Source organism: Hordeum vulgare, chromosome 3H, assembly GCF_904849725.1.
Source record: "Hordeum vulgare subsp. vulgare chromosome 3H, MorexV3_pseudomolecules_assembly, whole genome shotgun sequence".
NCBI classification, from domain to species: Eukaryota; Viridiplantae; Streptophyta; class Magnoliopsida; order Poales; family Poaceae; genus Hordeum; species Hordeum vulgare.
In genome coordinates, this window is record NC_058520.1 from 490,708,025 (window position 1) to 490,722,003 (window position 13,979).

The window sequence follows — 13,979 nt, forward strand, 5'->3', positions numbered from 1 at the left end:
CCTCGGATGAGTATTCTTCAAATGCAAAAACGACGAGGTATGCTCTTCTTCCTCTTCGGTTTTGTCAACTGATTTGGTTAAATTACGGTAACTTATTGAGGTCCTCATTTGTGTAGGAAAGTGGATGCTCATTTTGGTATTGGGAAGAAGAATACATCAATCTATTGGTAGAAAGAAACTTAATAGATGTTCGTGCACTCCTTAGTATAATTGAGTCTAACGATGCAGCTGCATGTGCAATTACAAAGGAAATTAGAGGAAAAGCAACGTCTAATTCTTTAAAATCAAAGACAAAGAATAAAGAATGCAAGTTGAAGAACCCCAGATCAACAATGAATGCATGGAGAAGATGTTGATCCAACTAGTGGGAGCAGTTATGGAAGTTGGATATCTTCTAAAATGTATAATTATGGTTTTTGTTTTCTTTGGTCTTGATGTTTTAGCAAAAATTTGGTGAATTATGATGTATCCAATGCCTTTGAAGAAAATAAAGAAGCAAATAAATGTGCTTTAATGCTTGAAAATGTAATGCAAATAACAGATTATGCGAGCCGACGTGGACAGTGGCCGAGCAGACCCCGCGAATTTCCTTTTATATGGGTCCGTTTTACGGAGTCTGCTCGAAAACGAACCCGTATAAAAGGATATTCGCAGAATATCCTTTTATACGAATCCGTTTTGCGGGGTCTGTTCGGCAACCGCCCACTCCAGCCCACAAAAACGTTTTTCCGCGACCTGCAAACGAATTTTGCGGGGCGGCTTTATACGAGGTCTGCTAAAGATGTTCTTAGGAGCATTTCTAACCAATCCTCTATCCGGCGTTAGTAAAGGGTAAATCGATTTTACTCCCTTATGTTGCACCTAGCCGATCCCGAAAAACGTATAAAAGAGGATAAATTTTACTTCGACCCGCACCGAAAAATATACTCTACCAAGGTGGGTTGGAGGATAAATTTTAGCTCCCTCTCGCCTCCTTCCTGTTGCTCCTGCACCCTGTCATGGGCGCTTCTTCAATGTCAGCGTCCTCATACCGCTGCAACGCCACTCCTTCTCCACCGTCGACGCACCCGCCGAGCCACACGCCCTGTTGCCGCCCGTGTCGTCGTCTTTCACGCACCCCTTCGCCGTCCGCACCACCATCTTTCGCACACCCTCATTAGCGCCAGCCGACACGGGCAAATCCAGGCCCCAGGTCCGAGGCGTGAGGCCCAAACACGGCGGCCACACAACTGCTACAGTGCATAAAGACGGCCCGGGGAGGCCCACTGGGCTGGCTCCGCCCCTGCCAGGTGACGCCTTGTCCACGGCCATCGTTGGCCCGGAGTTGCCTCCGTCAGGCCCGCAGCGTCCTCGCATGGTGCACTGCCGCTGGGGCCTCTGTGCTCCGGGCTGCGTCACTCTGTGCTCCGCAGCCTGGACATGACCACCGTCCGCAGCCTCAGCGACATCCGTATCACCGACGAGAACGTGTACATTTTCATGTCTAGATGGATGGAACGCTTCCCTAAGTACAAATGTCGTCACTTCTACATCACCGACAAGAGCTACATCGCCACTTGTCCATCCTACTGTCGCCAGACTGCGTGTGCCTAGTGTTCGATGAAATGCATAAGGCTGGCCATAGTGGGAGTAACTTAGGTAGTATAATGTACTTGGGACTAGCAAACATGCTGATGTGACAGACAATTAAAAAAGAGAGAGGGTTAGAGTAACATAGGTAGATACCGTAACATGTTAAATGCTATGCTACTATGTGTCATGCATGTTAATAAATGAGGTCATCTATGATACTACCTCTGTCATGGTTTAGAAGGCGGAGTTAAACTTACGTGCATTTCCATAATAGACAAGGTTTAAGGCGCATTGCATTTACTCCTAGCAGCTAATTAGTACTCCATTGTACTGCCTCTATGTGCATGCGTAGTGTGAATGCTATTTTTTAACCCATCTAACAACCAATCAATAACCACCTAGGTTTCAAAGAATTTTCAAACACGTCTTCTAAACCGTGACGGAGAAAGTACTATGTTATGATACTATGCATTATGGAGATTGTGTCATACAATAATATCATATGTTATATGATACTACTATATGATACTCCCCACTATGACCAGTCTAAAGCCAATTACAAGTTTTACTCAGCTAAATTAAGGGGGTCAGCTAGGTCCGCTCAAAACTTGTGGAGTAAAATTACTCCATTAAGGGTTTACTCCGCCGGATCTGATCGGTTAGAAATGCCCTTCCAAGAAGCTCGATCGAAAAACGATGTAAAGCACATTGGCTTTTTGCGTTATGCCACCAGTTTTAAGTGGATACCGTCACAATTGCTTTCATCCTTGGGAAGATCGTGCATATTGTGATGTGCACTAGTTCACGCAAAATCGTCTAGTAAAGAGGTAAGATCCCTAGGGCCCTCTTCCCAGATGAACCAAAATTAAGAAAAGAACAGGTATTGCTAACACCCACCCACTACGTTTTACGTTGGTAATCACACAAGCCTGCCTGGAAGTGCTATCAAGTGTGCTGCAACTAGACAACCAACATACTACCAAGTGTACTAAAGGTAGAAATGCCAAGATTTACCACTTGTAACACACTAGCTTGCAAAAAGGTCGAGGCACCAAAGTTAACCGGCTTTTAACCCACGAATTGGTATTAAGAATGAATGGGATGCCTAGTCACCCACCATGATTATTCCATGCTTATTATCAGAGTTATTATCATCGTTAACTTTACCCCTGCATTAATTCAATGTGAAACTAGACTTCTTTTCAGTTGCATTTGGTACAAGATTTAACCACGGGTGGCACCAGGGAGTGACTAGTCAACACTTCGTACACATGTCCTCTTGGATTGTCATCCGTTTGAGTACTCAGGTCTTGTCCTAGTGGGAATCAACCCAACTACTAATTCGAGCACTCTCCAAACAGCTGCTAGCTATAACAGGCAAGAGAAGTACCTCTACAGGAGCAAGTAATGTGACTACATTTGCTATTCAGTGATCTCTGAACTTCGTCTCAGTATCAAGTACATGCTGAATCCTATATATGTCCTCTCGTTGCATTTACATTACCGGTGTTCCTCCAGGATGAAGCATCTTCTTTCCCACAGTACTCCCGCATCAATGCTGTCAGAACAAAATATTACTGGGTTAATATAAACTATGGAAGATGATGATGGAGGAAGGTTCATATTGCTAGAATATGAAGATGCTTTACTTCAATTGCTAACAAAACTGAACTGCCTGTAAACAGAAGGCAACTTCTCAAGGCAGTCCGTGCATAAAATTTATCACAAGCTAGGCATCCTTTTGAACTACAACTGAAAGTATTGAACCAATGCAGGGGTACTGTAGAAAAGAACAAATAACCTACTCCCTCCCTCCCAAAATAAGTGTCTTAAGTTTAGTATAACTTTGTACTAGAGCTAGTACAAAGTTGAGACAGTTATTTTGGGATGGAGGGAGTACTTTAGAGGGACGGCTATTTTTAGATTTTAGGAATACATGCCCACTAGTAACCACTTAAGTGGTAACTCCAGTACTATGAGAGACACGAGTAAACATATACGATTGTCAATTGAAACAATAGAACATTTGTTGATATAGCTGATGGAAACCACAGGGCTGTCCAGCCAATTGATATTACCCCTTCCCAGCCTAAACTACAAGATGAAGGGTGCATGCAATGCAAGGCATGCTGTACAACATGTGTAAATAAGTGATTCAGAACCCACACTTCTACTAAATAACATAATGGTATTATGCACCGATCCCAGCCTAAACAAGAAGATAACAGTCATCTGACAAGGATCCATGCAATGCAAGGTAAGCTGTCCAATATGTGCAAGTAAGCAATCTAGAACCACTGTTCTACTAAAAAACATAATGCTAGAATGTTAAACGAAAATAATAAAACCAGATAGAAGTATATTACAGAATGGTATAGACTAAAACGCCAAACATCCCTATGAGTGATCAGAAATAGGATATGCAGGTGGGAAAACAAAACATAGTATGCCAAGCAGTTGCGCTACTCACTCCATAATCCGTATAGTTGATAACTTTGCATACCCACAGCCAAATTCTAAATTGGACATATCAGTAGATAACTTTGCATATCAAATCATTAAAGAAGGTCAAACTAGCATAATAGCACAAGCAATAGATATCCCACACACTCGTGTGACTGGTTCTCCCTTCCAAGTAACTACAGTGTCTGGCGCGTTTAAAGGTAGTTTAGAAGAATTGAAGGAGACGGAAACTAGGATCGCGTATGGCAATTGCACATGTTCTAGTGCATGGAGTTGCAGTATATTGAGCTTCTATAACTTTGTTTAAAGTTCATAGTTCTACTGCAAACCACCGCGTAGGAATAGCCCAGTATTCAGTAATCGAACTAATTGGAAATGGACATCTCCAAGTAACATTTTGTGTGCTGTAAAGTTAATTATAAATTATTTTGAAGATATACTCCATGCTGGTAATGATCCAAGGCTACTATAGACCGACATAAATGTAGGATGCAGGTACCTCCACTCCAAGATCTCATTACTTCTTTGTATAGTTCTATTACCTTTCTGGCATCTACTTTCCCATAATGTTTTGCTGGTAAACAAGTAATTTTAAGCCGTAACAATCATGGTTTTCATGAATAGAAAGACAGCTCAAAGAGGATATTGATCCCCCCCCGCCCCCCTCCCCCCTCTTAGCTTTTTCTTACAGGAAACCAAGTAATTCTGAGTCTTGCTGAGTGTGTGTTTAGTAAAACAAAGAACAAGATGGTAGGATCAGAAATCCAAAGGTTCAAAAACGAAGAACTACAAGAAAATAGAGAAAACTAAGCTGAAGATGACTCAGACTAGGAGCTAAGCATGTATTGGCCATGTCCAGTCTGCATTCAATGACATGATGTTCAGGAACACAAGCAAACAACATTAGTTATTAAGGGCAAAAGGGGGGAAATGGCACTTGAAAAATATGGTTTCGTCCGAAGGACAAACATAGTGAAAAATGAGTTTTTCGAGGCCAGGGACACATAGTGAAATGAAGGGAGCATACTAAATCAAAAGCATATATAAATAGAATAGGGTGTTAACTTACAGTATCCATTGTGACAATTTCCTCAAATAAGTGTTTGGATCTCATGCTGTCAGCATATTTCTGAAGAGCAGAAAGGTTCTTCTAGTGAAGGAATCACAAGTTTGACATCCATGCATGTCAATATACAGTAGTAACATGTGAATTAGTTTGCAGTAGGAAAGGATATTTTCTCCTCAAACATTGGGTGGTTTAGCATCAGCAGCATATTGTTGTTAACAATAGCACGAACTGCTAGTTCTTTAGCTTCCGTGTGTTTCTTTTTCATCAAAATGCACATCTGCATGATACAACATGAAAACATAAATATCTTAACTGTTAATTCAGATCCTCTACATGTCAACAGGTGTATTCAGGTAGAGTTAGAAAACATCAGTTGCATCGAGGATAAAATTACTGGTACTGCACGATCAATAAGGAAACAAATAACCATCTTAGTTGCTACTGAATACTGACGATATTCATTTATCTGCATGAAACCGTGACATAATGATCTGGAGAAGATGCATTCTGCACCTTTTACAAGTTGTAACATCTAAAATTTCTAACCTTCAAAAAAACATCTAAAATTTCACCCTTCATATTTCTCATGTGATCAAAAGGGGAGCAAGAGTCTTCTTAAATATTCACATTAAAATACTAGTGAAGTGACACAAAATATGATAAATTTGAGAAAGCAACTCCTGAAATGTTCCGGAGTCCAACAGTAAAGTTCCAAAGCTGCATCAGTTTTTTAAGGTGGGTAAGGCTCAGTCAAACACAAACTGAGAACCCCAACTACTAGTTTGCATTCTAGTAAGATAATAAAGCATTGACAGATTTACTCACATCTTCAAGCTGCTTTCTACAAGCCTCAGCTTTCTCTACATTCCCATCATCTTCTAACAGGGCAGGCAACTCGAGATCTGAAATGTCACCCATCTCCCATGGTATTGTGGAAGAAACTGCATTTTCCATACGAGCTTTCGGAGTTCCACTTAGAATCTAAGCAGTGAAATCAAGAAAAATGAGGAGACAAGGATAGGTGAATACTACCTCCAGTTCCAAACATAAGTCACTTTTGTCTTTTTCACAATCTCAAGATGTGCTTATATCTGCTACTTTCGTCTTGTAGAATTGCTACTCTTACTTTCTAGTAATGGAAACATGAAAGCGGCATACCTCTTGCTCAATATAGTAGAAAAACATGACTACTAACTTATTGATGCAGTGATAGAAAATATTGTGTGAAGGAAGATTTTCATAGCTATATCTTCTGATATTATTTTCATGACAGATCTAGAAACTTAATATAAATTAATGGTCTTTTTTGTAAATGTTTGGCTGTGTACCAAGGCAACCTTTGGAATTGGAGGTGATAATAGAACAATTATATATACACAGCTATCTAAGGAATATTCAGCACACTTACTGTTTGATTCCCCGACTCTGGAACAGTTTGCGGTGATTTTCTACACGATAAATTGCAAACTTGTTACTTCCAATAAAAAGAGATACTCTAGAGGTACAGTGAATCTACTAGATGTTGTCGGACCAACAACCTCACAGCTGGAGATCTCATGATGTGTTTCAGCACAGCAGGGGCTTTTGGATCTGGGATTGATTCCTGAGAAGGGACGTTGAAAGCATGAACAGAAGTACCAAAAATTATACTCCTATTATAGAACACAGATAACAAAACTATATATGTTCTTTTCATTGTAGCTTGGGTGATTTTCTACAAACAAAAGATATTTATTTGTCCAGGTCTAAACGATTGATAATCTACACAATATGATCATGTCAATTGGTTGAAACCCCAAGTCTACACTTGAAGATCGATCATGATAAAATAGCACGATGGCACTCGAAATATAGTACCGAATTCAAAACATAGTGCAATTTAAATTTTACATGTCTAGATTGAAGAAGTGTATGTTCTGATTGATCATATAGTTGAAGAGACGGGCCAATGGGCATTCTTTGTAGTTGCATCATACATCTCTTAGATCTGGCACATGATCTAATTAGTTTGCAGTATCAAATGAATTAGTATGATAATCTTCACATTGATAATATTTTAACACTTGTAACTCCAGGGTAAAATTCTATATGGGTATAACACTTCAGCCCAGTGCAAAATAAGCAAGTACAAACACTTAATACAATGTGGAAATGAACAATGCAATGTTTGCATTTAGAGAATGTAACTCTTTCAATGATATGAATCACAATCTTAAGACAAAGGCAATTGGGATAAAGCAAAGAAGGAAAAGAGCATAAGCATAAAAGAACATGTGTTTGAAGATATAAAACTGCAAAGAACGAAAATAGAACCTCGGGCATCTTTTGCCTTATGGACGGGCTAAGCAATGCAGTTTTCCCTTCAACAAAGGAGTTTGGGATCTTGTGTGTCCTTACAAGGGAACTCTTGCTCTCACTCAATTCTACTGAATCTTTATCCAGAAGCAAGCCAGACTTTGGACTTCTGGTGCCTACTTTTGAAACTCTACATTTAGGAAAATAATTGAAGTCCCCTTTCATGTAACGTTTCTTGAACAAAAAACAGGAGATGTTGGAGTAGAGGTAACCTTGATCCCGCCATTTGGAAAGTTGTTGGTCTTTTATCATCTTTGGAAGGAGCGCCTTGTATCATATCAGAGGTGTTGCTGCTTTTTAGGAGCACCTGACTTGTTAGTGTTTTATGTCCAGTGCTATGTGCTGAGTTGCCTGCACTAAGTGGCTCAAGTCTGAAAAAGATGCATATATATATTTATTAGCATTGACAAGATCTCATGACAAGATTTGTAGAATGTCTTAGCAACAACAAGAGAAGCGGATAGATCCAGAAATAGATGGGCATACAAACTTACGATGACTGACTGTTACAGAGAACTCAAAATACCTGGAAAGGGTTATACTTTATTCTAGAGATATCGTAAACCATGAGTACATCAAATATCAAGAATTATGCCATGTAGGATTGTCAGGAAGTAAATCCAAAGTACAGTTGCTAGTTACAATTCAAATACGGTTGGGGGAGTCCACGAGGATCACCTTCACTGCGGTAAGTTCATATTTCCGAGTCGTCTTTAAACTCTTTTCTTTGTCTCATTTTGAACTCCGTATTACTAGACTGCTACCGGGTACACTATACTATGATTCTAAAAACGGCGTAAATGACATGCAGAACTTATTAGCTACCAATGCTGTCAAAAGTTGAGAATGACACATATTAGTGCAACAAAGAGCATTCTACCATAGTGTAATCTCGAAAGGTAGAAAACTGCATGTGATGCAAGTCCACTCTATTCAATGCATCAGTTGCTTCTGTGCCACCACTTTTTTTTTCATACGATCCAGAAAATGGACTGGGTTCAACTTCAAGAGATAATGGAACCTCTGCCACCACATTTATAAAAGATACATTGAAAATCATAATATTTAAGGTAGTTACACTTTCCTTGTATAAGGACATACATACCACATAAACCATAGCACTGCATCCATAAACTCAATAAAAGTTTGTTAAAAGACCAAGATCAATAGGAGTAAAACTTTAGAATGATATTTTTGTCGGTTCAATGTTAGGCAAGTTCATACACGGTGAGACTTCAAACAAAATCTTATGAAACTATGTCATTATGCCATAATCATAATATGGAAAAAATACTGCAGCATGGACTGGGTTCAACTTCAAGAGATAACGGACTGCATATATTTTAACTCAGCACATTGCTGTACTTTGAAGGGTGAATAATTATGTACCCATGTTTGGCATTCATGGAGGTAGTTGACAGCCCCTGTAATCCTGGCTTGCAGTATGTTTTTGCCAACGTGATTTTATGCTTATCTGGCTGTGCATGCTTGTGTTCCCTGCATTAAAAAACACGTGTTAGTGATACAGTTTTATCATTTTATACGTACTCCCTCTGTCCCAAAATAAGTGACTCAACTTTGTACTAACTTTAGTACAAAGTTAGTACTCCCTCCATTTTTATATACAAGGCCACAAACTCATATTACAGGTACCAAGGTAAAAGTTAATACATGCTTTCAAAGCTAGCTTGTCTTTTCGTTTACTGGGATCATTAATACACTCCATGCATGCAAGAAAATTGAGTGGAGGAACTAACTGATTGTCATTATGACTGCATGCATGAAGAATTAAATAGATTGCTAGTACGAGAAAATATCATTAATGTTTGCCTCGATTATTGTTGGTGGCCTTGTATAGATGCAAAATGTATATTTCATAGTGGCCTTGTATAAGTAAATGGAGGGAGTACAAAGTTGAGTCACTTGTTTTGGGACGGAGGGAGTACATGCTATCATGCCAATCTATCTACTACCTGTTCAGGTCTGTAGGATGTGTATCTGTCTTTTTCATCATGTTATTGGCACCACTTAGTTGATTTAAGGTAGTTTCTGAAGTTATTTGGGGAGGCCTGCTTGCTTTTGTATTTGTAGACTTGGACAGAAGAGAAAAGGTTCCTGCTTCATTCACCAATGTAGGTTTAACATTTCTGATTTCCCTGCATAAATATATCAGAATACATTCGCCTAGTAAGAGATCAACACACAGAACTAGAACTTAGGTCACAAACAAGTAAACAAAATATGATACTAAATAGAACCATGGGTTCCGTGAAGCATTTGTTGTGTGCAATGATGTATGTGCAATGCACTTAATCCAACATTAACAGTGTTCTAATTTAAGATAGACTATTTGTTGTCAAATAAACAGCAGTCAACACTAGGTTGAAGGTTTTATTTTGCTGCGGAAGAAACTTATGTCAAAGATAAACCTCTGCATTGTTGAAGATAGATTCTTTGGACCTGAAGTCACTTTCTCAACATTCTTTGTCCCGCATGATGTCTTCCTTAGAGGCTTCATTGAAGTGCCTCCATAACATTGCTTACCATGACTTCCTTCACTAAGAGATGTACTTTCCTCCATGGGCTCATTCTGGTTATTTTGAGACTCTGATTGGCCCACTGATCTTCGTGAGATGGGGACATTTTCAGTGACGTTGTTTCTGGATTGTGAACTAACTGATTGCTCACTGCTATTATTCTCCCTTGACATTATATTAACTCTACAAGGGCCCACTGGAGGAGCTTCCTTGCTGCTCTCAGGAACTGCTATCACTTTCGAATGTGTTGGATCTTCACCAGATACAGCAGTGGAAGGAAAACTTTGAGAAGAATTGTTGACAACTGGTTTTGTTGGATAGTTCTCAGTAGAGTACTCTTTAAGCACATTATTTGACACCATATCTACTTTAAGTTGGTCCACACTTGCAGGATTCGTGCTGAAAAAATGATGCATGTCGTTAGATGACTCAGTAGTGTTAATCTTAATGTCAAAAACTGACGTTCGTTAGATTTGCCTACCTTGTCAAATCAGCGGGCTTCAAAGTGCAATCATTCTGTGTTTGTATTTGTTCCTTACTCTTAATATCTTCAGGAACATCAGTGCCCTTGCCTGAAATACCTCTTTGTGGATCCTTGTTACCCTCTGAAGTGATGGGGTCAGTTTTTTCTTTAAGTCTACTCATAGCATTTTCCTCAAAGCCCAACTTTGTGTCAAGATTGAAGTTGCCCAACCTTTAAGGAAACAAAATAAACTAAATGAAATAGCTAACTGCATGAACTTTATGAGAAGAGCAGTCTTCACCAGCCAGTATAACTTACTCATTAAAATCAAAGGAAAAGGAGAAGTTGTCCTTTTCAGTTACTTTTCTCCCTTCAGAAAGATCATCGCCGTTTGAACTGTTGTTCTTCGCTTTTTTCTTGAGAGGACTAGAGAAATCTAAATCAGACATGCCCATTTTAAATGATGAGTCGAAGGCTCCATTAAGTCCAAAATCATCACTGGACAAAGAAAGAGATTGTTAGCTCCATAGTCCAAAATCATCACTGGACAAAGAAAGAGATTGTCAACACCATATGACCAGTAGATAGTAACTAATTTCCAGTTGTTTGCACCAAATGTTAAGGGAAATTTGAAACCCAATACTCACAGATTCTCGAAGCTAAACTTCTTGTTACTCTTTGGAGCTGACTCAACATCAAAGTCAATTGTATCTTTTCCTGATTTTGGTAACTTCCAAGATGAAAGAAAATCGTTGCCAAAGTCTTCATCTGCCAATAAATAATACAAATACACCAGGTTAAATCATTACAATCTTTAAAATGCATTTTCCAAATCTACCGCACAGCTCATGTAGTAGATTTAATTTCTCGAGGGCAAGCAAGAAACAATACAATGGAGATGACTCATATACAGCATCAATCAGAAATCTTCAACATAGTAGTCTAAGATTAGTTTGACTATGGTGCAGCATAATAAGGAAATAAGGTGCCCGGATGACCTAGGATCATAACACAATAATAACAAGATACATACCAAGGGATGAACTTGTATTTTTAGCATTCGCATTAGAGGCAGCTCTTTTTCGTGATTCATCCATGGTTCCCACAAACGTGGGCTGCATGCCAAAGGAAAAGGAAAATACATTAGGAACCACTAAAGACAAAGAGTGGAAGAGGAACCATGTATGCCAATATTATTAGTATTCTTAATAACTAGATACAGGAAATATCCAAATATATTTGCAAATGCTGGCAATGTTTTAACTATGCTGGTGACACATTAGGAATAGGTCAATTCAGATTTATTTTTTCCCACCACTATGCTTAATAGGAAACAAACCACATGTGAAATATAGAGAAACATTAAACAATAGACTACAAAAAATTAAAGGGTCTATCGACTGACTACCAGATTTTCAACGACCCTAGCCCTCTCTGAGATAATACCTCTATTCAGCTTACATTACCTACATTTAAACAATAAAACCTAGCTGCTCATGTTTTCAGAGACAATAGGCAATCTCATCAAGGTGCTTAATAGGTAGGACCTCACCAAAGATCCAGAAAACAACAACAACGAGGAACATGAAAATCAGACAGGCGGCAAATAACATGAGCACATTCCATTCAGAGCACCCGCTCATTTATTGAAACTTGAAAGTAGAAAGTTACTATGGTCGGTAAAAACATTAAGTTGGTCATAGAAGTGAATGCTTAAACTAACTAGAACTAAACTGAAAACAATATTGATTTGCAATGTCATACTAGATACCAATAAATGGTTGCAGAAGAATGACAATAATTTTAAACAACAAACTACAAGTTAACTTTGACCTTGACAGTCAGAACACGTTTCTTTCATCAGTGGAATAATTACCATGACTGGACAAACTTTGGAGCAAGGGAGCTCTATTTGATATTTTGACAATAGACTTAGGATCAAATGAAGTTTGGTAAAGCAAGTCTATGCGGATCAGAGTTTGACAGCAGGCTACACGGTTAAACATTGCAGCACGTAGAACACTTAATGCACCATTTTAACCATGAAGATCCCTCCAGTAAGATTTGAAAACCAGGAGCACTAATGTCCTTCGGAGGTTTGTAGTATTGTCAGCTACAGTAATGTCTTTTGTAGGCAAGGGGCTTCAGTTTTTTCAGCTTCCGTGCTGATTTCCATGTTGCCCATCCATACATTACATGAACATGGAATTCGAAGAAATACCCTAATTATATTTCGTCCACAGGAAATCCACTTTGCTGGCTCGAAACAAAACAGCAAATAGCCTCAGCAAAATGGCAACGGCAAGGGGTTAAAAACAGCATGGGCTCCAATGACACCAGCTACTGCTCACAAGAGTCCATGAGGCAATCAAACAAGATCATGGAACTTGTCGGGATGTTAAAGCCACGCGAACGCCCAGGAAACTATCGCAATTATGCCACTGCTTGCTGGTTGCGGCACACCGTAATTAAAACGAAGGAAACATTTGATCGAACAGCGTGCGCGCGCAAACACGCACGGAACGGGTGTGTAGAAGGTGGCGTGGAAACTGGAGGGTAGAGACCTCCCTAAATCCTGCACCAAACCTTCCCAAAATCCACGCAAAAAAGTACTGAGCAGAAATCGCCCTAGATTAACAGCAAAAACGCACCAATCAGGGGCTGATCTAGAAGGTGTCGTGGGTGCTCAGTTTCGCACAGCGGGAAGGGAAGAGAAGGGCTGGGCACACCTGGTGGGTGCTCGTCGCCGGCGAACAGCCCGACGAATACCTAGGCACCTGGGGTAGGACGGCGGCGGTCGGCCAGTCGTTGCGACGAGAGAGAGAGGAGGAGGCTAGGAGAGCGAGAGCGAGCGAGCGCGCGCGCACCTAGACGCGAGGTGGGGGTGAACGGAAGAAGAAAAGACAGGGGTGAAGACGTGAAGTGAGCGAACACCCGGGGCTGGAGCAGGCCTGAATCGATCGAGGCATGAACATTTTCTTTCGTAGACACTGTTTTTTTCGAAATATACAGACACTTTTTGAAAAGGAAAAGTCTTACGTCCCACCGGCGGATCCGGTGGATCTATCATCCGTGTCCTCGTCCGTTGATCTGGCATCCATCTGACGGACCAGATCGTGCCCGCACCCATCGGAGAAACGGACCAGATCGTGCCCGAGCTAGCTGACTGTTTTTCTGAAACTGAAGCGTAGTTTCAGGAAACTGTTCGAAGTTGCACGATCTGTTGAGAGGAGCGGGCGACTACTGGATCTGGGGGAGGGTGGCGGCTCTCTCTAGGCGACGGCGCGGCCGGGGCTCGCCGTGACGACGACTACGCCTTCGGTAGCGGCGCGGCCGGGGTTCACCATGACGACGACTACTCCTTCGGTAGCGGCGGCGACCAGTACCACCCCAAGCAGGTACGCCCGTCCCCTTTTCCCCTCGCGCGTCCACCATGAGCTTGAATAGGAATGGAATCAGGCGCCGCACCTCGGCCCCCTGACGAGCTGCGGGAGCTGGTGCTTGTGTTGTAGCGTGTAGC

The 13,979-nt window shown here is 40.6% G+C and overlaps 1 protein-coding gene across 1 annotated transcript; it reads right to left on the bottom strand.

Annotated features, from left to right (window-relative positions):
* Positions 1-2,720: 2,720 nt before the first annotated feature.
* On the bottom strand, positions 2,721-13,377 carry LOC123444439 (uncharacterized protein At4g18490). The gene is made up of 16 exons (XM_045121147.1): positions 13,189-13,377; positions 11,493-11,574; positions 11,107-11,227; positions 10,778-10,957; positions 10,478-10,690; positions 9,889-10,395; positions 9,433-9,615; positions 8,849-8,956; positions 7,672-7,830; positions 7,418-7,589; positions 6,643-6,707; positions 6,513-6,552; positions 5,930-6,085; positions 5,271-5,381; positions 5,105-5,179; positions 2,721-3,130 (listed from the first exon to the last, which is right to left on the bottom strand). The coding sequence occupies exons 2-16, from the start codon at positions 11,554-11,556 to the stop codon at positions 3,125-3,127; spliced, it is 2,160 nt and encodes a 719-aa protein (XP_044977082.1). The 5' UTR covers positions 11,557-11,574; positions 13,189-13,377; the 3' UTR covers positions 2,721-3,124.
* Positions 13,378-13,979: the final 602 nt, after the last annotated feature.

Coding starts and splice junctions, on each gene's coding strand:
- LOC123444439 (XM_045121147.1), bottom strand. CDS start 11,556: ATGGATGAATCACGAAAAAGAGCTGCCTCTAATGCGAATGCTAAAAAT. Junction 11,228..11,492: donor AAATACAAGTTCATCCCTTG/GTATGTATCTTG, acceptor ATTTATTGGCAG/ATGAAGACTTTGGCAACGAT. Junction 6,086..6,512: donor CAGAGTCGGGGAATCAAACA/GTAAGTGTGCTG, acceptor TTCACTGCTTAG/ATTCTAAGTGGAACTCCGAA.